Below are 24,331 nucleotides of genomic sequence, written 5' to 3'. Positions count from 1 at the left end.
GCACAGCCACTGTGCTAAATCAGCCTTTCATTCCCTCTAGTCATGATTATTCCTCGAACCCACTAACTGGCCTCCCTTTCTTTTTCTTTCTTACTTTCTTTTCTTTCCTTTTGTCTTTCTTTCTTTTCTTTCTTTCTTTCTTTCTTTCTTTCTTTCTTTCTTTCTTTCTTTCTTTCTTTCTCTTTCTTTCTTTCTTTTTCTTCCTTCCTTCCTTCCTTCCTTTCTTCTTTCTTTCTTTTTTCTTTTTCTTTCTTTCTTTCTTTCTTTCTTTCTTTCTTTCTTTCTTTCTTTCTTTCTTTTCTTTCTTTCTCTCTTTCTCTCTTTCTCTCTTTCTTTCTATGGGGGCTGCAGAGAGAATTTTAAGTTGGCTCTACCCCCAGCACAGAGCCCCCCGCGTGGCTTGATCTCAGGACCCTGAGATCATGACCTGAGCCAAAATCAAGAGTCAGATGCTCAACTGACTGAGCCACCCAAGTGTCCCCTGGCCTCACTTTCTTTCCTTCTTTCTTTCTTTCTTTTTTTTTCTTTCTTTCTTTCTTTCTTTTTCTTTCTTTCTTTCTTTCTTTCTTTCTTTCTTTCTTTCTTTCTTTCTTCCTTTCTTTCTTCCTTTCTTTCAAATATTTTATTTCTTTATTTGAGAGAGAGGGAGAGCAAGAGTGGGCGGGAGGGGGGAGAGGGGGAAGGGGCAGAGGGAGAAGAAGACTCCCCGCTGAGCAGGGAGCCCAACTCAGGGCCCGATCCCAGGACCCTGAGATCAAGACCTGAGCCGAAAGCAGATGCTTAACCTACTGAGCCACCCAGGTGCCCCTGACCTTCCTTTCCGAAGGCCCGGGCTCTCTAACCTACGTTCTTCATCTTACTGCCAGATTTGTCTTCCCCCAAACACAGAGCTGATTGGTGACACTTTGTAGAAATTGTTTATTCAGCAGACATTTATTGAGCCTTAAATATGTGCCAGGTGCTGTGCTTACGTTCTAACCCACCCTAATGTTCTGTGGGTTACAATTTCTTAGGGTTAGCTCAAATGTTACCTTCTCCAATATGTTTTCCTCTCCCCAATCAGAATTAATTTGTCTTCCTATTGTGATTCAATAGCATTTTGTTAGTGTTATTTTTGCTATTTGCTATTTTTATTAGTTTTTGTTATTTACTGTTATCTGTTACTCTTATTATAGCACTCCATCTTTTCTCTAAAGAGCAATCTGCCATCATAGAAAGGCCCAAGAGTCCAGAAAAAAATCTTAACCTCAGCTCTGTTTCTCAGTACCTGAATGACATCGGGCAAGTAAGTGAACTTTCACTCTTTGAAAATCAGCTTCCTCATCCACAAAATGGAGACAATTATAATCTCGAACTCATGGGGCTGTTTGCAGGTTAAAGGAGATGCTGTCTGGAAAGCATCTGACACAGTAGGTGCCTCTTTCTCAAGCTGGAGTTCAGGAACACTTAGGGGATACATTGTTGACCTTTAGGGGCTCTAAGAATTTCCCTGGAAAGTATGTAACATTTCGTTTGCTTCTGTAACTTTCCTGGGAAGGCCCATAGCGCCCATCAGCATCTTAAAGGGGCTGCGAATCAAAAAAGGTTAAGAACCTCAGGGCCAGACCATAAAGACCTTGAGGGATTAGAGCTGGCCTTTCAGGGGTTTAATAGGTGCTTTCTTATGCAGACAGTTTCTAATCTTCACAACAGCCCTTTGAAGGAGGTAACAGTACACCCATTTTTCAGATGCAGAAACTCAGAAAGGAAGAAGTGGTTTAGGGTAAAAGACAGAGTTCCTAACCGAGGCAAATACCCTTGAGCACCGATTCCAGGCCGAGAACCGAGCGAGGCACTGCGGACCCGGTTTCAGCTTAGAGCTCGGCGCCGCGGCTGCCTCCCGCCTCGCGGGGTCGCACCCCCCGCCTCCCCCGGGCACCCCGGACCGCTCGAGGACGTTTCGCAGATACTTGGGGAGTGAGATCCGTCTTCAGCCGCGCGGGCCCGAAAGCTCCGCGGCCGCGGAGCTCCGCCCCACGCCGGGCTGGGCCCCGCCCCCGCTGCGGTCGGTATTGTCCGACGGTTCCCGGCGTCCCTCGGTTCCCCTCGGTAGTTTCCGGCAACGATCGAGAGTTTCTAACGTGCCCCTTGTTGTCTCTCGGCTGCCGTCCTCGCAACCGCCGCCCCCCTTTTCGGTTCCCTCTCCCCCTCCCCCCCTCAGCCGGCCCCGGCTGGCGCCTCTGGCGCTACGGGCTGGGCAAGATGGCGGCCTTCGGGATCTTGAGCTACGAACACCGGCCCCTGAAGCGGCCGCGGCTGGGCCCTCCCGATGTGTACCCTCAAGATCCCAAACAGAAGGAGGTGCGTTCAAAAATCGGGGCTCCCAAGGGGCCTGAGGCAAGCGATCGGCAGAGGAGGAAGCATTGATGGTTTGGGGAGGGGGGGCGGGGCGGTTTGGTGGGAGCCAAAGTCCCAAAAGGGTAAGAGTAAAGTGGGCTGGTGTCCGAGAGTGGGACCTGGGGGCGGGGGGCTCCCGGGTGTGAATAGGGAATGATGTAGGGGCCACGCTGGAGGCGCCCCCCCCTCCACACACACACACACACACACACACACCTCAGAAAGTTGTCGAGGCAGCTTGGTGAGCTACGGCTGCTTGCAAGCTTGCAAGGAAGAGTGATGTTGAGCGAGCGCTGGCTGATTGGAAATCTTAGTGACTGTGGGGGTGAGGGTGGGGTCCAAATGAATATAAGGGCCTAGCTTTAAATAACAATCTGTTCTACTCAGAATCCTCCTCCAACCTCCCCCCCCCCGTTTGTTCCCTTCTCTTCTCCTGCCCTCCTCCCCCACCACCACCACCCCCAGGGGAGGGGGGGGAAAGCTAAAATATCGTTTTTCTGCCTCAGGATGAACTGACGGCCTTGAATGTAAAACAAGGTTTCAATAACCAGCCTGCTGTCTCTGGGGATGAACATGGCAGTGCCAAGAACGTCAACTTCAATCCTGCCAAGGTGAGACAACCCTGCCAGGCTAAAGGAAAAGCCTGGAAGAATCTGAGAAGGAGCAAAGGCCCTGGGTTGGGAAGACCTAAAGGGACAACCTGAATGGCTGAGTTTTCCGTCATAACCTAATGCTACCACATTGGTATTAGCCCATCAGAGGCATGACCACCTCTCTGCCTCGTCTTCCCATCCTGAGGGGTAGTTTTCTTCCCTCAGATCAGTTCCAACTTCAGCAGCATCATTGCAGAGAAGTTACGTTGTAACACCCTCCCTGACACTGGTCGAAGAAAGCCCCAAGTGAACCAGAAGGACAACTTCTGGCTGGTGACTGCACGATCCCAGAGTGCCATTAACACCTGGTTCACTGACCTGGCTGGCACCAAGCCACTCACGCAACTAGCCAAAAAGGTGAGGTGCTCATTCCTGGTCTCCAGGCCAAGGTGGGGAGCATGGGTGTGAAGTACTCTCCTATCCCCAGATTAAGCTACGTGGGTGCCAGCTTGTAGGGGTGATAGAGGTCTCATTATTTGTGATGTCCGTCCAGGTCCCCATTTTCAGTAAAAAGGAAGAAGTGTTTGGGTACTTAGCCAAATACACAGTGCCTGTGATGCGGGCCGCCTGGCTCATTAAGATGACCTGTGCCTACTATGCAGCAATCAGTGAGACCAAGGTGAAGAAGAGACATGTCATTGACCCCTTCATGGGTGAGTAACTCCTCATACCAGGGGTCCCACCACTGATCGCATCAAGGAGTGATGACAGAGAGACCCTTGGACTTATTCTCCTTCCTCGTCTGTATTCCTTGCTTCTGCATGTGTCTTGCATTCACTCCGTTGGTAAACATTGAGTGTCTTCAGTATCTACTGTGTGCATGTACCGGGCTGTCAAGGGGACTGGTCCCTTTTTCCCGCCCTTGGGATGCTTGTAATCTGCTAGGGATGCTAAGGCATATGTACGAATCACGTAATTAGAGAAAGTATGTGTACGCATGCGTACGTGTGTGTGTGTGTGTGTCTCAAAAGAGAAAGTGAAAGGTTTTCTGAGACTTCAGTGGACAGAAAGATTACTTTCTTTGGGGGACACCCGGGAAGGCTTTGAGCAGGTGTTATTATAGGACCAGAGCCTGAGAGGATGAATAGGGTTTAGAAGTATGGTGACTGGGGGTGTGGGCGTGGGGCGGGGACAGAAGATGTTCTAAGCAGAGGGACGGTGTGAAATAGCCCTCTCTCCACCTTTCTCCTAGAATGGACTCAGATCATCACCAAATACTTATGGGAGCAGTTGCAAAAGATGGCTGAGTACTACCGGCCAGGGCCTGCAGGCAGCGGGGGCTGTGGGTCCACTATAGGGCCCTTGCCCCATGACGTAGAGGTGGCAATCCGGCAGTGGGACTACAACGAGAAGCTGGCCATGTTCATGTTTCAGGTAGGAAGAAGGGCATGTCACGTGGCACCTCGGTGGAGCGTGGCGTCACATTCTGCCAGGACAGGACAGGACAGAATCTGCCTGCCAGCTTGCTCCAGCTGCGGTTCTCTTCCTCCTTCCATTTACTTTATCTGCCTTATTAATAGTCTCCGGGGAAACTAATAACTCTTCCCGCCCCTTGGACCCATAGGATGGAATGCTGGACAGACATGAGTTCCTGACCTGGGTCCTTGAGTGTTTTGAGAAAATCCGCCCTGGAGAGGATGAATTGCTTAAACTGCTGCTGCCCCTGCTGCTTCGAGTAAGACCTAGGATTTGGCGGGGGTGGGAGGTGGGGTTGTCTAGGGAGGATCTGGGGAGGAATAAGACGTGAGTGCCCTGTCCCTCGGGGAGACCTGGGGCTTTTGATGGGCATGTCTTCACAGTACTCGGGGGAATTCGTTCAGTCTGCGTACCTCTCCCGCCGCCTTGCCTACTTCTGTACCCGGAGACTGGCCTTGCAACTGGATGGCGTGAGCAGTCACTCATCTCACGTTATGTCTGCTCAGTCGACAAGCACACTGCCCGCCACCCCTGCTCCTCAGCCCCCAACCAGCAGCGCACCCTCTACGCCCTTTAGCGACCTGCTGATGTGCCCTCAGCACCGGCCCCTGGTTTTTGGCCTCAGCTGTATCCTTCAGGTAGGTACCAGGTGGGCCCAAGGAAGCATGAAGAAGCATCGCGAGACAACTTGGATGCCCGTCCTGGAGAATGGGGGTGATTCTCAGTGGGAGGTGGGAGCAGGCACTGAGTACTTGCTTGGAGATTGTTGCTTCTCGTTCCTGGGACGTTAGTTCCTTTCCAGGACTGAATGGTAGGCCCAGAGCCTTTTAGGAGAGGGGATGAGGGGAGGGGCTTAGAGACGGAGAGGTGCTACGCCAGGGACTCAGAATAACGTTGGACCAGAAAGCTCAAGCTGGGGTCTTATAATGGGGTTCTAGAGAGGTAGCCATGGGAACTGAGCCTGACTTAGCTCTTCCTGTCTGGCAGACCATCCTCCTGTGCTGCCCTAGTGCCCTGGTTTGGCACTACTCGCTGACTGATAGCCGCATAAAGACTGGCTCACCACTTGACCACCTGCCTATTGCCCCCTCCAACCTGCCCATGCCAGAGGGCAACAGTGCCTTTACTCAGCAGGTAAGTCCCACCAGAAGCCAGCCTGGTGGGCTCTGGATTGAGATGGGAAGCTGAGTTGCTCTTTCAGAAGTAGTGACTTTAGAGGGGCGCCTGGGTGGCTCAGTCGGTTATGCGTCTGTCTTTGGTTCAGGTCATGATCACAGGGTTCCTTCATCGAGCTCCACACCGGGCACCCTGCTCAGCAAGGAGTCTGCTTCTCCCTCTCCCTCTGCCTCTCCCCCTGGCTCATGCTCTCTCCCTCTCCCTCTCTCTCTCTTTCTGTCAAATAAGTAAATAAAATCTTAAAAAAAAAAAAAGAAATAGTGCCTTGGAGTCTGGTACTGTCCTTTGCGCCTAGGCCCTGGCCTTCTGTACACCTTGGTGCATCTTTAATCAAAGCCCTCCTTTTCCCATACTGCAGGTCCGTGCAAAATTGCGCGAGATTGAGCAGCAGATCAAGGAGCGAGGACAGGCGGTTGAGGTTCGCTGGTCTTTCGATAAGTGCCAGGAAGCCACTGCAGGTGGGTGCCAGAGGACAGAGAGTAAGAAGGATGTTCGAGGAAGGGATGGTAAGGACCTAGCAACCTGAGAGTCGGAACACGTTGGGCCTCTTGTTAAGTCCCCTTTACCGCTTTTACCTCCCAAGGCTTCACCATTGGACGGGTGCTCCATACTTTGGAAGTGTTGGACAGCCACAGTTTTGAGCGCTCTGACTTCAGCAACTCTCTCGACTCCCTTTGTAACCGAATCTTTGGGTTGGGCCCTAGCAAGGATGGGCACGAGGTAAGCAAGAAGGGGAACAGAAGGAGCAAAACACGTGGCAAGAGCAACAGTATGCCTGAGGGGAAGGCATGGCGAGGCACAGACCCCGGGGATGTGTGAAGAGATGATCTTCCTGGGCCTGGGATGTTTTAAGATGGGGCCCGGTCTTGAAGAAATTGGAGCTCGGTACTCTACCCTGCTCACCCCGTCTTCCTTTGGTCTCCAGATCTCCTCGGATGACGACGCTGTAGTATCATTACTGTGTGAATGGGCTGTCAGCTGCAAGCGTTCTGGTCGGCATCGTGCTATGGTGGTAGCCAAGCTGCTGGAGAAGAGACAGGCCGAGATTGAGGCCGAGGTCAGGGGGCAGAGATAAGAGAACGCGGTTGGCCGATGGGGCAGTGGCATCTGGGGCTGGAGACAGATGGAGCTGAGTAGCGGAACCCAAGTTCAAGTTGTGAGAATACAGAAGGGGTACGGAACCGAAAGGGAAAGTTGAGGACCTAAGGCAACAGTAGGAAGGAGTAGATGGATCTTGGAGTTAGGGAAGCGGGCAGGGCTTCAGTTGGGAGGCGGTAAAGAAAACGGAGGTCAGTGGGGCGCCTGGGTGTCTCAGTCAGTAAGCGTCTGCCTTCGGCTCAGGTCATGATCCCAGGGTCATGGGATCGAGCCCCACCTTGGGCTCCCTGCCCAGTGGGGGGCCTGCTTCTCCCTCTGCCTGCCACTCCCCCTGCTTGTGCGCACTCTTGCTCTGTGTCAGATAAATAGTTTTTTTTAAAAAAAGAAAACGGAGGTTAAAGCAGGGATGGAGGCGAAGAGCTTGGGGGTGGAGGTGAAACGGGTGACAGTTCAAGCATTGTGCGTGGAGAGGTGAAGAAGCAGGGCAAAACCGATGTTAGGGTTTCTTCTCTCGTCTTACAGCGTTGTGGAGAATCAGAAGCCGCAGATGAGAAGGGTTCCATTGCCTCTGGCTCCCTTTCTGCTCCCAGTGCTCCCATTTTCCAGGATGTCCTCCTGCAGTTTCTGGATACCCAGGCTCCCATGCTGAGTATGGACCCCTGCCACCCTCCGCTTACCTCTGCCTAGACTCAGTTACCCACCGCTGTCGCTGGGAAGCATAGCGAAGGGCCTTCTGGTGTCTCGTTCTGTCTTGGGCTTTGTGCAGACTGGGTTTTGGGTATGATTCTAGCCTCTGATCATCTTACGGTTGAGCAGAATAAAGGAATAAAAAGAAGGATAAAAACAAGACCTCACGCCGGAAGCATTTGCACACACAGAGAGCCTCAAGGATGCTCTCTTCCTTTCCGAGATGGTGTGTGGGGCAGGAGGGGGGGCGGCAAAACAACCACACTTTGTCCCGCAGCGGTTTGGTGGGGGGTCGCTCCTTGTCTAGCCTACCTCAGGTACTGTAGGAGCACTGCGCCTCAGGTGTGCTTCCCTCCCTTGCTGCCCGTGTCTTGTGCTCTCCCTAAGCCCTCTTTTCTCATTCCCTCCATGCAGCGGACCCCCGAAGTGAGAGTGAGCGAGTGGAGTTCTTTAACCTGGTCCTGCTCTTCTGTGAACTGATTCGACACGATGTTTTCTCCCACAACATGTACACTTGCACCCTCATCTCCCGGGGGGACCTCGCCTTTGGAGCTCCTGGCCCCCGGCCTCCGTCTCCTTTTGACGACCCTGCTGATGACTCGGAGCGCAAGGAGGCTGAGGGCAGCAGCAGTAGCAAGCTGGAGGTGAGCGGGCTTTGTCTTGCCCTCGCTGTTTCCTTCAGACGGCCCCATCTTCCTGGCTCGCAGAGTCCTCTGGGTACCCCTTCCCTAATAAGGAGAGTGGTATTGGCTCGGTGCTCCGGGGCCGGCCCAGCCCTGTCACATCCGAGGTCGGCATTTGCTCCTCACAGTGGGGTGAAGTGTTCCGATTCCCCACTTTGAAGCTGAAGGGAATGAGGCGCGAGGTAGGTACGTGACCTGTCAAAGCTCGACTCCAGATCCGGTGCTTTGCCCAACATGGTCTCCTCCCTCCAGCTTCGACCTTTCCAGGTGGTGGGGAGCAACTCCCTGGGGCTAAAGCCACTTGGCTTATGTTCTGTGTCCTCAGGACCCAGGGCTCTCGGAGTCGATGGACATTGACCCTAGTTCCAGTGTGCTCTTCGAGGACATGGAGAAGCCTGATTTCTCAGTAAGTCAGATCCCGGTGTGGAAGAATCCAGCTCCCAAGGTCCTCCCGTTATGCTTCTTTGGGGAATTTCTTTGTGCCCCTGACCCCCTTTTCACCCTCTAAATGTTCTGCCCTTTCGCCTTTTCTTAGTTGTTCTCCCCTACCATGCCCTGTGAGGGGAAGGGCAGTCCATCCCCCGAGAAACCAGATGTTGAGAAGGAGGTGAAGCCCCCACCCAAGGAGAAGATAGAAGGGACCCTTGGGGTTCTTTATGACCAGCCGCGGCATGTGCAGTATGCCACGCACTTTCCCATCCCCCAGGTACTGTTCCGCGAGCTCCTCAAGACCTCGGTTTTGGGCCGAGGTTTCTGTCCAAGGACTGTGCTGAGGGGTTGGAGCTGTTCTTGCGGGTGTGGCACGCTGGGAAGGGCTTGAGCCCTGGGATGCTGAGGGGCATGGAGCATGCTTTTGAGAGGAGGGAGCGAGACCCGGGCCGGAGTCTGATGGTGCTGCTGGGATGCAGGAGGAGTCATGCAGCCATGAGTGCAACCAGCGGTTGGTCGTACTGTTTGGGGTGGGAAAGCAGCGAGATGATGCCCGCCATGCCATCAAGAAAATTACCAAGGATATCCTGAAGGTTCTGAACCGCAAGGGGACAGCGGAAACTGGTGGGTTTGAGGCTCCTGAAACAGATCTCCCCCTAGGAGTGCCCTAGTCAGTGTCCCCTTCCCCAGCACAGGGAACCCCCAGTCATGTCCCCATGTCCTGTCTCTTGGAGTCTCCTGAGAGCTCTAGTCCTTTTGAAACTTCCCCCCTCATTCCCCCCCTCTGCAGACCAGCTTGCTCCTATTGTGCCTCTGAATCCTGGAGACCTGACATTCTTAGGTACCTCACAGTAAGCCCCATACTGCCCGCCCTCCCCCCTCCCCTCCCTCGACCTAGCACCTCCCTGTATGTATTCCTCTAAGGTCCACGTAGTCTGTGGTCCTCCAAACCTTTGCTTCACTGACCCCTTCCCTTCATCCCTCCCCCACCCCCTCCTCGACCCTCCCTTCCCTTCTCCCTTTCTCCCTCCCACCCTTCCTCCCTGCCTTCCTTCCCCGGTCCCTCCCTCCCTCCCCCCCCACCCATAGCCTTCTCTCCATACCCCCCTCCTGACCCCTCAGACAACTAGTTCTCTTCCCCATCCCGACTGCTCCCTTTCCACTGTCCCCTTAGGTGGGGAGGACGGGCAGAAGCGGCGACGCAACCGGCCTGAAGCCTTCCCCACTGCTGAGGATATCTTTGCTAAGTTCCAGCACCTTTCACATTATGACCAGCACCAGGTCACAGCTCAGGTGTGGGCCTAAGTCCTGTCCCTTCCCCAACGTTCTGCCGTCCTGCCCTGTTTTCCTTTCCTCCTTATCTTTTTTTTCTGCCCCCACCCCCCCTTGGCAGGCTAAGCCTCCCGGTCTCATCCCTGTCCGCCATCCTCCTTTTCTTCCCTGGTTTGTCCTGCCTCTCTCCACTCCCGTCTCACTCCCACTGCCCTTATCAGGTCTCCCGGAATGTTCTGGAGCAGATCACGAGCTTTGCGCTTGGCATGTCATACCACTTGCCTCTGGTGCAGCATGTGCAGTTCATCTTCGACCTCATGGAATATTCCCTCAGCATCAGTGGCCTCATCGACTTTGCCATTCAGGTGGGGAAGTTGGGGAAATGAGGGTGGAGGAAGGCATTTGTGCTGTATAGGGTCACGAGGTCGAGACTTGGGGCTCAAGCCCGTGTCCCGGGCTGCTTGGGCTGGGCAGGAAGGCTAGCCCAGTGGGGGCCAGAGGGTCAAGTGGAACACGAGCTAAGAAGGCCAGACTAGAGGCTCACGTGCTCCGCAGGGAGGCCCAAGAGATAGATGAGAGCGCTGGGTACGGACTGTGCTCCCGCTGTGGAGTTCATAGAATTGTATCCTAGAGACGGGTTAGATCGTCAACGTGGCTTGTGGCATTAATAGAATAAAGGACGGTGGCGTATGGCAACAGGGCCCTTCTAGACTGAGGCGGCGCCAGCGGGAAGGGGCTCGGGCCTGCCTCGCGGGAAGGGGGGTTATATAGAACACGCGGGCCTTTTCTCATGTCTCACCTCCCCCGCCCAACACACACGCTTGCTCTGCTAGCTCCTGAATGAACTGAGCGTAGTCGAGGCCGAGCTGCTCCTCAAGTCCTCGGACCTGGTGGGCAGCTACACTACCAGCCTGTGCCTGTGCATCGTGGCCGTCCTGAGGCACTACCACGCCTGCCTCATCCTCAACCAGGACCAGATGGCCCAGGTCTTTGAGGGGTAAGCGGGGGCTGCGGAATAAGCGGACGGCCCGGGACTCCGGCGAATGCCGGGGGAAGTGGGCCCCTGAAGGACACCGGGGGTTCTCACCGTGGGAAAGAGCCTGCCATCTGGGTGGGAAGGGGAGACTAGTGCCAAGAGTCATAAGCCTGTGTCTGGGGACCTCTGTGCCTTGGCCCACGCATGGCACCCACTGACTGTCTCGACCTTGGCCCCTCGGGACAGGCTGTGTGGCGTAGTGAAGCATGGGATGAACCGGTCGGACGGCTCCTCTGCGGAACGCTGTATCCTTGCTTATCTCTATGATCTGTACACCTCCTGTAGCCATTTAAAGAGCAAATTTGGGGAGCTCTTCAGGTGAGAGAGGTGGGAGGTACGGGTAGAGAGTGGGACCTCGGCCCATCTCCTTCCCATTACCACTCAACTCAGGAGCAGAGCACAGCCCAGGACCCTGTTGTCTCTGCCTGGCCATCTGGGAGCTCTGGCCTTCGTGTGTTCTTGGTTCCAGAGAGTAGGCCTGCCTGCTTCTCTTCCTCATCAGCTTGGCCTCCAGCCCATCTCTACAGGGGCCCACACTCCTCCTCCTCCTCCCGGCCTCCAGAGGCCCCCGCGCCTTGTTCTCACTGGGTCCCTGTCCCGCCCACTCTGCTTGGTCCCATCTCCCTTTCGCTTGTCCCAAGGTCCCCGGGGCCTCCCTTTTTTTCTCCTCTCCCCCTTCCCAACCACTCCTCCGCCTCACCAGATCCTCTCCAACACTACCATGTCCCTTTTCCCACCCCTGCAGCGACTTCTGCTCCAAGGTGAAAAACACCATCTACTGCAACGTGGAGCCCTCAGAATCCAACATGCGCTGGGCGCCCGAGTTCATGATTGACACTCTGGAGAACCCCGCAGCTCACACCTTCACCTACACGGGGCTAGGCAAGAGTCTTAGTGAGAACCCCGCTAACCGCTACAGCTTTGTCTGCAATGCCCTTATGCACGTCTGTGTGGGGCACCATGATCCCGATAGGTATGGGGCGTACTGAGTGGGGAACGGGCACCACGCTCCTGCCTGAGTTTGGGAGGGATGAGATGCCCGGGAGGTACGGCAACCTTGGTTATTTTTGGGGTGGAGATGAGAAGTTAATGAGTCTGAGGTTTTGTGGAACGAGGTTTTTCCTGAGGGCGCTTGTACTTCTCCCCAGGGTGAATGACATCGCCATCCTGTGTGCGGAGCTGACCGGCTACTGCAAGTCACTGAGCGCTGAGTGGCTGGGGGTCCTGAAGGCCTTGTGCTGCTCCTCTAACAATGGCACTTGTGGCTTCAACGACCTTCTTTGCAATGTAGATGTGAGACTTGGGCCGGGGTCCTGCTGGGCCATGGGGCAGTTCCCAGGGCCCAGGGGTGGGGGGTGGGGGGGTGGGGGGTGGGGGTGGGGTGGGGCAGGGGCTGGTCCCGGTGGTCGAGGTAGCAGGACAGAGGCCTGTGGAGCGAGGGCCTACCGCTTTGCGTTGGCAGCCTCTTTGCACACTGAGGCGGGGATGTCTTGTCTGCTTTTTCCTCCAGGTCAGTGACCTGTCTTTTCACGACTCCCTGGCTACTTTTGTTGCCATCCTCATCGCTCGGCAGTGTCTGCTCCTCGAGGACCTGATTCGCTGTGCCGCCATCCCTTCGCTCCTTAATGCCGGTGAACCGCCAATCCGTAACCCCTCAAATTTCTGGATCCCAAGTTTGACTAGACACCCGATGGCCACACTCTCACTGTTCAGTGCGGGGCTCCCTGGTACCGCCAGAGGCCAGTCTGGTGGCATGCCTCGGGCTGGGAGCGGCCTCTTTCTAACCCGGCATTGACCGCCCCAATTTTTCCTGTCTTTCTGTGTTTTGACCCTCTGAGGGACTCCCCTCGCCCTGCAAGACAGTTGGCTGCCCCACCTCTCCTCCAGCATTATCTTGTCATTTCTCCTTTTCCCTGACCTCGCTGTCCCTTGCAGCCCTTCGCCACCCACAAACCCACATACAGCCTCCTTTGGTCCTGTCCAATTTGCTTCCTTTTCCTTTTTTTTTTTTTTTTTTTTTCAGCTTGCAGTGAACAGGACTCTGAGCCGGGGGCCCGGCTTACCTGTCGCATCCTCCTCCACCTTTTCAAGACACCTCAGCTCAATCCTTGCCAGTCGGATGGAAGTAAGTGACCCCGATGTGAGCCAGCCAGCAGTAGAAAGTGTGGCTGACCCCTTCCCCACCCCACCCCACCCCCCCCCCGCGCCCGCCGTTTCTACTTTTGCTTCCCCTGACTTCAGCTCCTTCCCCAGACAAGCCTACAGTAGGAATCCGTTCCTCCTGTGACCGCCACCTGCTGGCTGCCTCCCAGAACCGCATAGTGGATGGAGCTGTGTTTGCTGTTCTCAAGGCTGTGTTTGTCCTTGGTATGGGGGTAGGAAGGGAGTGGTGCCAGAAGTGTGTGTGGGGTGGAGTGCCGGCTAAACTACAAGGGACAGTCTTTCTCCCTCCCGAAGGTGGTCTCTCTGACCTCTGGGGAGGAGAGGAGGGAGGGAAGTATATTTCTGTCCTGTAGGGCAGGATTTAGGGAGTTGCTGCCTCTGTGGGTCCGGGCTGGGTCTCTACACTGTGTTCAGATCTCACTCTGCCCTCCCTATCTCCCGCCCGTGAACCACAGGGGATGCGGAACTGAAGGGTTCGGGCTTCACTGTGACAGGAGGAACAGAAGAACTTCCAGAGGAGGAGGGAGGAGGTGGCAGTGGCGGTCGGAGGCAGGGTGGCCGCAACATCTCTGTGGAGACAGCCAGTCTGGATGTCTATGCCAAGTACGTGCTACGCAGCATCTGCCAACAGGTCAGTCTCACCTTCCCCCCACACCTCCTAAATGCCTTTATATAATATAGTCCTGTTTCCAGCCACGATCACGCCACCTTCCTCCTATACATCATGTCCCTCATCAACCCCCAGCCCATCCCCCTTATTCCTTACTCCCCTCACTGGTTGCCCCAGTGCCCTGATGATCAGCTTCCTCAGGAATGGGTAGGAGAGCGTTGCCTTAAATCACTGTGTGAGGACAGCAACGACCTGCAAGACCCAGTGTTGAGTAGCGCCCAGGCCCAGCGCCTCATGCAGCTCATCTGCTACCCATATCGATTGCTGGACAATGAGGATGGGGAAAACCCCCAGCGGCAGCGCATTAAGCGCATTCTCCAGGTAGGCCACGGTGATGGAGGTCTTGGAGGAAGCGGGGCGGGGGGGGGGTGGTGGTGCCCAGGCCCGGGGTGAAACAATGGGGACCCTGAGAGAAAAAGAGGGGGGTGGTCAAGTAGGAAGACGGACAAGGATGTGGGCAAAAGGTGGTGAGAGAAACAGCTCCAACGTAGGTTTAGAAGTCAAGCCAACATGGTCTAGACCCTAGAGTCAACTGTTGGGTGAGGGCACGGCTATCGGGAGTGGGACTGTAGCTTATCAGTGGGAGGCACAACCTCTGGGAAGCCTAGGTTGGGGTCTTGCTTGTTTGGCGTTTGCTCCTGGCCCAGTAACGAACAGCGGGACTACCGAATAGCTCCCAGCTACTGAGCGTCTGCTTTGTGCCGAGTGTTGCGCTCAGCACTCTGTGTACGTCTCCTCATTTAATCTGTCCAACCCCGTAAAGTAGGTGGGGGTGTCTGTGTTTGACCAACAAGGACTTCAAGCCTTGAAGAGCTTAAGTAATTTGCCCAAGGTCACACAGCTAGTAAGTTTAGAGTCAGCGTGTGAACCCAGGCAGGCCCGTGCCCTCCCCCCACTCCCTGCTTCACCATGCTGCTGCAGACATTCGGGTAACTGGAGGGAGGGTGGAGAAAGAAAGCCATTAGGAAGAGGTACAGGAATGAGGTCTCTTCAGCCCGGAGGAGGTAATGTCACAGAGAGATTAACTCACAGAGTAGCCTTCAGGTCCGTGAAGGACTTTGAGCAGCTGGTTTCAAACAGGAGAAGCAGGCTTCGACTTTAACATCAAGGATTTAGGGTAGGCGTTAAGGAGAACGTCCCCTTGCGAAGGAATGTGAGGCTCTGGAACAGGAGACTGGGGAAAGGTGAAGTTTGCCTGAACCACTTTTAAAATAGGGTAGATTTTTCAACCATTTGGGGTCATGTCGGTGGAGTCTTGCCTAAAGTGAGAGACACGGAGGTTCCTTTCAGACCTGTAGTCATAGGTGTTTCAAGGTTGTGAGAGATCAGGAACTGGCCTTGGGGTGGTAAGTGGCTGGGGACGGGGGACATGATGATGACGAGCTTGGGGGCGGCATCTCTATCACAGAACTTGGACCAGTGGACCATGCGCCAGTCTTCTTTGGAGCTGCAGCTCATGATCAAGCAAACCCCTAACAATGTGAGTGGTGCCCGGCCCTCTCTTTCCCATACTCATTTCCAGCTCCATGCCTCAGGAGGGCGGGTCACCATAGAAGAACCTGCGTCCTCCCTTCGGGTTCTTGAGCTGAGAGAGATAAGAGAGGATGGGAAGATGGCAGATGTGTGGGGCTGAGGAATAGGGAGGTGGGCCAGGAGTGTTGGGGCTCTGTGGCTTGAGGGAAGATTGGCGGCGGCAGCAGAGGCTGTTTCTGTGTTCACAACGGTAAGGAGCTGTGTGAGGAGAAGACAGTGGGGAATTGGAGAAATAGGGAGGTGCTGGAGGACGCGGCTCCCAGCAGAGTTGTGTCTCTCCCCTCTCATTACCCTCCAGATGCCTTTCTCCACCCTCATCTCCTGTGACCCCTACCGTCTGTTTTCCTTCACCCCCAGTTACCTAGTTAGCACCCTGTGTGCCTTTCATACCCCGCCCCCCACCCAGGAGATGAACTCCCTCTTAGAGAACATCGCCAAGGCCACAATCGAGGTTTTCCAACAGTCAGCGGAGACGGGGTCATCTTCTGGAAGCACTGCCAGCAACATGCCCAGCAGCAGCAAGACCAAGCCAGTGCTCAGGTTGGGTAGAAACGTGTTTGGACCCCTCCCCTTATGAGTTGCTCTTCTGCTAGTGTAAATGATTTCAGCCTCGCGGAGATGCTAGGCCTGTCCATCAGGCAAGGAGCAGAGGGATTGTTCTACCTTTGCCTGGCTCCTCTGGAACCCTGTGTACTCCATCTGTCCTCCAGCTCTCTAGAGCGCTCTGGTGTGTGGCTGGTGGCCCCCCTCATTGCTAAACTGCCCACCTCAGTCCAGGGGCATGTGTTAAAGGCGGCTGGGGAGGAACTGGAGAAGGGCCAGCACCTGGGTTCCTCTTCCCGCAAAGAACGGGACCGACAAAAGCAGAAGAGGTAAAGCGGCTGTGGGGGGACCAGGATTGAGGGGTAGAAGGGAGAGGTGGCAGGGCCGGGAAAGAAGAAAAGTTGGGACAGAGGGGTGGGGATAAAAAATTCACAGGAAAAAAAATCACAGGAAAGTGGAAAATCGGAGGTTAGGCGTGGGCACAGTTGAGCAAGAGGCTAGATCTTTTTTTTTTCTTGTTAATTTTATTTATTTATTTGAGAGAGCGAGCATGCCCATGGGCAGGGGGAGGGGTAGAGGGAGAAGCAGACTCCCCGCTGAGCAGGGAGCCCGATGCGGGGCTCGATCCCAGGACCCCGGGATCACGACCTGAGCCCAAGGCAGACGCTTAACCGACTGAGCCACGCAGGCGCCCCAAGAGGCTAGATCTTGAGGGAGTAGAGTCTGGGGCTTGGAATAATGAGGTTGGAAGCTGCCTGACTCGCATCCCATGGTCCCGTTCTTGTTTTTTTCCTCTTTCTCCCTTCTCTAGCATGTCCCTGTTGAGCCAGCAGCCGTTCTTATCCCTGGTGCTGACGTGTCTGAAAGGGCAGGACGAACAGCGTGAGGGCCTTCTCACCTCCCTCTACAGCCAGGTGCACCAGGTACAGGTCTCTGGGCCACCGAGCGGGGCCGGAGGGCAGAGACGGGTGCCCCCGAGGCCACTGCTTCCCCCAGAACCTTCGGTACTTTCCGGTCAGCACCTTGGGTGTTCGGGGATGGACATGAGAAGATGCCCCGAGCTGTGTGTTACGCTTGTTTCTATCTCAGATTGTGAATAACTGGCGTGACAACCAGTACTTGGATGACTGCAAACCAAAGCAGCTCATGCACGAGGCTCTCAAGCTGCGGCTCAACCTGGTGAGAGGGGGACCCGGGGAGAAGAAAGATGTGGGTGGGACTAGAACTGTGCCACAGAGAAGCCCGTGCCCACCCCCCGCCCCCGCCCCGTGGGCCGGGGCGGGTGGGGGGCCGAGACGGAGGGCCCAATTTCCACTGGTCTTCAAGTACGGACCCGGCTCTCCTCCACAAGATGCAGGACCTAAAAGTGGTTGAGGGCCTGGATCCTTGCAGAGACCCTGCCTCAGTATCCTAGATTCTGGCTGGGCCCTCAGAGCCCTAGAAACCTGCTGTGGAACATTGAGTGGAATCCTGGACATCCCTTAGTCCAGCTCCCATCAGTTCCTAATTCAGGAAACCGAGGCCCAGAGGTGCCAAGAATTAAGTCATTGGCCTGGAATCACATAGTAGATCATGGGTCCGACTGGCGCGTGGCCTGAGCTGTGCGAGGCGGCAGCCAGGCCGGGTTCTACTGTAAGCTTTCCCAAGCTGCTAGACTTGGCCCCCGAGCCATCTGACGGGCTCGTTGTGGCCGTGGCAGGTCGGGGGCATGTTTGACACGGTGCAGCGCAGCACCCAGCAGACCACTGAGTGGGCCATGCTCCTCCTGGAGATCATCATCAGCGGCACCGTCGACATGCAGTCCAACAAGTAAAGCACCCCCACTCCTTCCTTTCTGTTTTGTACCCGAGAGGAACCCCCTCCCCCACACTGGGTGCGCAACCCCCTGTGGCTGGCCTGGCCCCACCCTGAGGCCGGCATCTGTCCTAGCCTCTTTCCTCTCTGGTTTCCGCCCCCCCCCCGGGCTCCTCCTCGCAGCGAGCTCTTCACCACCGTGCTCGACATGCTGAGCGTGCTCATCAACGGGACCCTGGCCGCGGACATGTCTAGCATCTCTCAGGGCAGCATGGAGGAGAATAAGCGCGCCTACATGAACTTGGTGAAGAAGCTGCGGGTGAGCAGAGGAGGCGAGGGCGTGGCTCGGGGGGGCGGCGGTGGGGGGCACCGGCCCCTCTGCTCCCTCTCCCCTGACCTTGCTCACGCTGTCCAGCCTCAGGGACTTCGTTCCGGCCAGAGCTGCCTCCCCTCCCCGTCCACGTCCGCTTCTTCTTTGATTTTGTACAGTGAGGGTTTACCGAGTGTCGTCTTCGTGCCCGGTTCTCTGCTGTCCCCTGAGACTTCCCATCCCTCCTTTGCTGTGTCCTTGAACCCTTGCCCCATCTTCCTGTGCCCACAGAAAGAGCTGGGGGAGCGCCAGTCAGACAGTCTGGAAAAAGTTCTCCAGCTGCTGCCACTGCCCAAGCCGACCCGAGATGTCATCACATGTGAGCCGCAGGGCTCCCTCATTGACACCAAGGGCAACAAGATTGCAGGCTTCGATTCCATCTTCAAGAAGGAGGCACGTCCCCTTTCCTTCCCATCCCCCGTTCCTATCAAGGCACCGATCCCCCCCCCGACCCACCCAGCTTTTCCCCCCCTTGGGCAGGAACTTTCTCTGCATGAACCTTGTGGCTACGACAGGGCTCAGCAGGCCGGGGAACCCATGGGACTCTGCTGGTGAGAGCCGTCTCTGGGGTGTGGAGCTGATCGCTGAACTTTTTTTTTTTTTACATTTCGGCTCCCCATTTTGGGAGTCTCATCCTTTTTCCTTGGTCTGTCCTTCCACCTCTCCCCACCTCTCCCCCCCTTCCCCCACCCACACCCACCTTCAAACAGACCACCCGGTTCTCAGCACCCTGTCCTCCTCCACCCTGGCCGGTACCCCACCCATCTGTTTGGCTGACTGCTGGATCTCTGTTATCCCCGCATTCCTCTGCCCCAGCGCACCCATCTCTACGAAGCTTTCTCTGCGCTTTGTCTCTGTCAGCTGCCGTATTTGTTGAGTAACCCGAGTCACTGTGGAGAGCGGAGGGAGGGGAGGGAAAAGACCAGGCCGAGTCTAAGATCTAGAGTCCAACCCAGTCGTACATACGTTGTCTTCACTTCTTTGCCTGGCCCATCTGTCTGTCTGCTGAATCTCTCTCTCTCTCTGCCTGACTCTCACTTGGCCTTTCTCTGTGTCTCTCCGCTGGCCTCTTTGTCTCTGTCTTCCTGTTTTTCTCGCTCTCCCTGTGTCTGTCCCGCTCTCTGTGTCTTTGCCGGTCTTCAGTCTCTCCCCACCTTCCTGTTTCTGTCTGTGTCTGTCTCTGCTCCCCCTGCCCGTCACCCTCTCCCCTCTGAACCGTGTCTGCTCTGTGTGTATGTGTGGCGGCATGCACGTGTGTTCGCGTCCGTCTGTCTCCCTCTCACCGTCTCCCTGGAACCTACCCGGGCCTGGTTTTTGTTTTTTCTTTTCTTTTTCTTTTCTTGCCAACAGCTCCTTCCCCCCACCCCCACCCCCAACAAGTCCTCGAGGTCTGTCTTCTGTTTTCCCAATCTCAGCGGCTCACTGCATCTCGTTTTCTGGAGCAGGGTCTGCAGGTTTCCACCAAACAAAAGATCTCTCCCTGGGATCTTTTTGAGGGCTTGAAGCCATCTGCACCACTCTCTTGGGGCTGGTTTGGAACAGTCCGGGTCGACCGGCGAGTGGCCCGAGGAGAGGAACAACAGAGGTTGCTGCTCTATCACACGCACCTGCGGCCCCGGCCCCGGGCCTATTACCTGGAGCCGCTCCCGCTGCCCCCGGAAGATGAGGAGCCCCCTGCTCCCACCCTGCTAGAGCCTGAGAAAAAGGCTCCAGAGCCCCCGAAAACTGACAAACCTGGGGCCGCTCCACCCAGTACCGAGGAGCGCAAGAAGAAGTCCACCAAGGGCAAGAAACGCAGCCAGCCAGCCACCAAGACAGAGGTCAGTGTTGCCCCCAGCACCCGCCCCCCGCCCCCATGATTCTGTGCGGTCTCTGGTTTCCGGGGGAGGGGGTGGGGAAAAGGTACCGTTTGGATTACAAGAATGAGCCACATAGGTCTAGCTCCTCTGCAGCCCTTGTAGCCCACCTCACTGCAGCGCACCCCACCGAGCTACGGTCCGCTCACCTTCCTCCTCCGCTCTTCACACAGGACTATGGAATGGGCCCGGGAAGGAGTGGCCCCTATGGCGTGACGGTGCCTCCAGACCTCCTGCACCATACTAACCCCAGTTCCATATCCCATCTTAGCTACAGGCAGGGCTCCATAGGCCTGTACACCCAGAACCAGCCACTACCTGCAGGTGAGAGCCCGCCCCCCGGAAGGAGAGTTACCTGAACGTCCCTCCTGCCCGAGGGCCAATGCCCCATCTCTGAGGATCTGTGGATGAGGGGGACACTGAGCAGGGATGGGGGGTGGGAGGGGGACAAGGAGAGGTCAGCCCGCTCCCCTTTCCAGGGGGCCCTCGCGTGGACTCGTACCGCCCCGTGCGGTTACCGATGCAGAAGCTGCCCACCCGACCACCTTACCCTGGAGTGCTGCCCACGACCATGACTGGAGTCATGGGACTAGAACCTTCCTACAAGACCTCTGTGTACCGACAGCAGCAGCCCGCGGTGCCCCAAGGACAGCGCCTTCGCCAACAGCTCCAGGCAAAGATAGTGAGAGGGGCAGTAGGGAGGGCCGTCAGGGAGAGGGGCTCTGGAGGGTCACGGGACTGAGGAGACACTTGGGATCCTCGCAAGGACTTGAAGAGCGGGAGATGTGAGAACCGGGATGGCAGAAAGCGTTTTCCCGAGTTTGAGTTTGTCTCCTTTTTCTCTCTAGCAGAGTCAGGGGATGTTGGGACAGTCATCTGTCCATCAGATGACTCCCAGCTCTTCCTACGGTTTGCAGACCTCCCAGGTGAGGGCACGAGAGGGTGAGAATTGGTGGGGGGCGGGGGCAGCTTGAGGCCAGCTGCCCTGCACAGCCTTGGCCCTGACCCCCTCTGTCCTCCTTTCCAGGGCTATACTCCTTATGTTTCTCATGTGGGATTGCAGCAACACACAGGCCCCGCAGGTACCATGGTGCCCCCCAGCTACTCCAGCCAGCCTTACCAGAGCACCCACCCTTCTACCAATCCTACTCTTGTAGATCCTACTCGCCACCTGCAACAGCGGCCCAGTGGCTATGTGCACCAGCAGGCCCCAACCTACGGACATGGGCTGGCCTCCACTCAAAGGTACCCAAGGCATCTGGGGGGCTGTGAAGACACGCTGGGCTGCGAGGGCGCATCTGGTGGGGGAAAACCCGTGCCAGGAGGTGATGGCACTAGTCAGAACTTTTGGAGAGGTGAAGAACGCTTAGCTGGCCGCAAAATGCCAGAGCCGGGAGGGACCCCGGTGACCGGTAGTCTTCCGTCCGCTTGTCTGACATTTCTTCGAGGCCCAGGGAGGGGAAAATCCCTCCTACAGCTACGCTAAGGAAAGCGCTGGGGTTCTTTTTTTTTTTTTCTTTAAAGATTTTTATTTATTTCTTTGACAGAGAGATAGAGTACAGGTAGGCAGAGCGGCAGGCAGAGGCAGAGGGAGAAGCAGACTCCCCGCTGAGCAGGGAGCCCGATGCGGGGCCCGATCCCAGCACCCTGGGATCATGACCTGAGCCGAAGGCAGACACTTAACGACTGAGCCACCCAGGTGCCCCAAGAGCCGGGGTTCTTAGATGTACTGTGTGGTAAGGAGTCATCCAGCCGGTCGTAGAGCAGTTGCATGCTGGAGCGGACTAGCCACCGAGCCGTCCTACCATGCCGAATGCTAGTCAGGCCTCCGTAAGACTCGGGAACCATGTCTTGAGGCTCTGCAGTTTAGGTTTCAGAACGCTGGGGAGTGAACCAGAGGAAAAGCCTTTCCTTAGACGTATGGGTCAGCTGCTAATTGTGTGGCCAGCACTACACTAGCACGGGGTAGGGTGAGGAGAGATTTTAGAAAATACGGAGTCCCCCGCCACAGAGAATTTTTCGTCCGGTTGGGGAGATGAAGAGACTTACACAGAAAAACATTTAAAGAACAGGGTGAGGAGAGGTACAATCAGGTGTGCAGTTGTGCAGCGTGAAGTAAATGGGAATTCAGAAAAAGTATGGGATGATGTCATCGTGGGCCTGAGTCAGCAGAGGAAGTTTCCCGAAGGAGGTGAGATTTGAGGTGGCCTTCGAAGGATAGCTGTAATTTGAATTTGTGGAGTGGAGGATGAGAGAGGGGAGTCCGGGTAGACGACATAGCGTGAATGAAGACGTAGGGACCAGAGTGAGGAGGGTGACTGGTGGGGGGCGGGGGAGGGGGGAGAAGAGCGTGGACAGCAGCGTGTAAAATTCACCCCGGGGCAGTAGCCGGAGACAGGCCAGGGTTGGGCGGGCTGGCACGGGGCTTTGAGCCCTCGGTGCAGAGTTGAGACACAGCCCCACAAAGAGCTCTTTTGATCAGGAAAGCCATGTATGGCGAGTTGACATGTTGACAGATGAATATGGGGTGCAGGGATAAGGGTGCATGGGGAAGGAGAAGGAAGACTTGAGACAGAGGGTCCGGCCGGGAGCTAGCCTGTGGCTGTGCCCTACGTGGGAAGGCGGAAGAGCGGGAGAACTCCGTGAAATGTTCCCCGGGGACCACCACCCCCAACAGCAGAAAGCACCTCAGTGGGTGTTCCTAGAACGCCTCTCCTGTGCTAAGACTCGTTTTCGTTCTCGTAAGAGCAAAACGGCGAAAACAGGATTGGAAGATGCCTCGCCATGAAGGTTATGAGCCACTAAAATGGGGTGTCATCTTTGCCCCTTATTCCCCAACCGAGAAATCTGTCAGAACCCAGAAGGGCCCTTCTGGTTATAGTGCCAGGAGGAATGAGTGAAGCGACTTGTCCAGGTTTCCTTCAGGTCAGGGACCGGGGACCTCTCCTCCCCACCCCCCATGCCGCCCCCCATCCCCCCTCCTCCCTCCCTCCCCCGCGCCCCCACCTCTCCACCCTCCCACCCCCACCCCAGGGGCCGTGCCTTGACCTTCGCACGGCTGGCCTTCGCAGGTTTTCCCAGCAGACCCTGCAGCAGGCACCCATGATAGGTGCCATGACCCCACTGGGCGCGCAGGGCGTCCAGGCAGGTGGTGTGCGGTCGGCGTCCATCCTGCCCGAGCAGCAGCAGCAGCAACAGCAGCAGCAGCAGCAGCAGCAACAGCAGCAGCAGCAGCAACAGCAGCAGCAGCAGCAGCAGCAGTACCACATCCGGCAGCAGCAGCAGCAGCAGATCCTGCGGGTGAGGCCCCAGGCCCTCTCACGGGACCCTGGTGTCTCTGGAGGGGCGGGCGCCAGCCCTGGGGAGCACCCCGTGGCGCACAGCAGGGGCCCCAGAAGTTCCTGCTCTCCGGGTGGCCGGTGGGAGTGTGGTGGGCGGGGGGCGGACGGGGCCCCTCCGTCGGGGCCACCACGGCTGAGGCCCGGCGCCCTTGTCCGCAGCAGCAGCAGCAGCAGCAGCAGCAACAACAGCAGCAACAGCAGCAGCAGGCGCACCAGCAGCAGCAGCAGCAGCAGGCGGCTCCCCCCCAAGCCCAGCCCCAGTCCCAGCCCCAGGTAGCTGCCGGGCCACAGCCCCTGGCTCAGGGACGGCTGCCCAGGTTGTGCACACAGCCAGCGAAGTGGGTTGGGCAGAGGTGGGAGGCACGGCACGGCACTCCAGAAAGGGGGTCAGGAGCCGAGGATGCGGAAGGAAGCGGAAAGTTCGGGGTCAGTGTTCCACTTCTGGTTTCCGCCTCAGTTCCAGCGCCAGGGGCTTCAGCAGACGCAGCAGCAGCAACAGACGGCAGCTTTGGTCCGGCAGCTCCAACAGCAGCTCTCCAGTAAGCCTGCCTTCCTGCCAGGGGAGAGCCCCCCGACCCAGGGGACTTCATGGTGGTGGGTGTGGCGGGGAGGTGGCGGGGGGGGGGGAGCTCAGGCGATTGCTTTGGGGCGGGGGGGGGGAAGCCTGGCATCCCATCCCTTCCCTTGGTGACCTGAATAGCCTTCCTCGTGCAAACCCACCTCCCTGCTTGGTCTGCCAGCCCTGATCATCTCTGGTTTTCCACAGATACCCAGCCACAGCCCAGCACCAACATATTTGGACGCTACTGAGCCACCTGGAAGAACCTGGAAGAACCGCTTGTGCACTGGATGTGGCCCCACCCTTTCCTCTTGATTCCCGGTCCCCTTCCCGGGCTAGCACCAGTAGTGGTTGGGGCTCTTCCCTCAGGCTCCGTTTTTAATAAGTTTTTAGTATTTTTGTTAATGTGAGGCATTGAGCTGTTGGGTTTTGTATATTATTTATATAGAGACCCCAGAGCTGTTGCACCCAATACACAGAGCTTCTTTGCAAAGGGAGTGTGTGAGTTCTGCATGGCCGGCAAGGGCGGGCTCTGGGCAGAGTGCTGGGGGCTGGACCAAGCAGGCAGAGCCTCCGTCCCCCTTCCGATCAACTCCCCTTAGTTTACCTTCCTTCCCCTCAGTTTCTAAATTACAGCTGGATTGCTACTCTTTCCTCTCCTCTCCAACCTGGCAAC

At 56.4% G+C, this 24,331-nt stretch overlaps 1 protein-coding gene across 5 annotated transcripts; it reads left to right on the top strand.

Moving 5' to 3' along the window:
* Window positions 1-2,075: 2,075 nt before the first annotated feature.
* On the top strand, window positions 2,076-24,148 carry MED12 (mediator complex subunit 12). Of its 5 annotated transcripts, XM_088028754.1 has the most exons (46): window positions 2,076-2,340; window positions 2,883-2,987; window positions 3,195-3,386; window positions 3,523-3,682; window positions 4,222-4,403; window positions 4,594-4,704; window positions 4,829-5,083; window positions 5,433-5,579; window positions 5,980-6,079; window positions 6,205-6,341; window positions 6,547-6,678; window positions 7,242-7,368; window positions 7,821-8,050; window positions 8,415-8,495; window positions 8,625-8,795; window positions 8,998-9,142; window positions 9,309-9,359; window positions 9,693-9,811; window positions 10,012-10,155; window positions 10,624-10,787; window positions 11,013-11,144; window positions 11,572-11,799; window positions 11,975-12,119; window positions 12,337-12,457; window positions 12,850-12,951; window positions 13,080-13,193; window positions 13,445-13,620; window positions 13,801-13,980; window positions 15,068-15,139; window positions 15,599-15,732; window positions 15,903-16,064; window positions 16,547-16,658; window positions 16,825-16,914; window positions 17,435-17,544; window positions 17,713-17,848; window positions 18,131-18,292; window positions 19,345-19,719; window positions 19,929-20,079; window positions 20,235-20,437; window positions 20,604-20,681; window positions 20,783-20,837; window positions 20,913-21,000; window positions 22,827-23,055; window positions 23,256-23,369; window positions 23,554-23,635; window positions 23,863-24,148. In XM_088028754.1, the coding sequence occupies exons 1-46, from the start codon at window positions 2,242-2,244 to the stop codon at window positions 23,904-23,906; spliced, it is 6,447 nt and encodes a 2,148-aa protein (XP_087884880.1). In that variant the 5' UTR covers window positions 2,076-2,241; the 3' UTR covers window positions 23,907-24,148. The 5 variants fall into 5 exon arrangements, with proteins under 5 accessions (XP_087884880.1, XP_087884879.1, XP_087884878.1 ...); XM_088028753.1 differs by having other exon boundaries at window positions 20,235-20,428; window positions 20,783-21,000; XM_088028752.1 differs by having other exon boundaries at window positions 20,607-20,681; window positions 20,783-21,000.
* Window positions 24,149-24,331: the final 183 nt, after the last annotated feature.

This window comes from Eumetopias jubatus, unplaced genomic scaffold, assembly GCF_037043125.1.
Source record: "Eumetopias jubatus isolate StellerSeaLion01/CBP00866 unplaced genomic scaffold, mEumJub1_p1.0 scaffold_11, whole genome shotgun sequence".
Lineage (NCBI taxonomy): Eukaryota > Metazoa > Chordata > Mammalia > Carnivora > Otariidae > Eumetopias > Eumetopias jubatus.
This window is presented reverse-complemented; position numbering and strand designations above follow the sequence as displayed.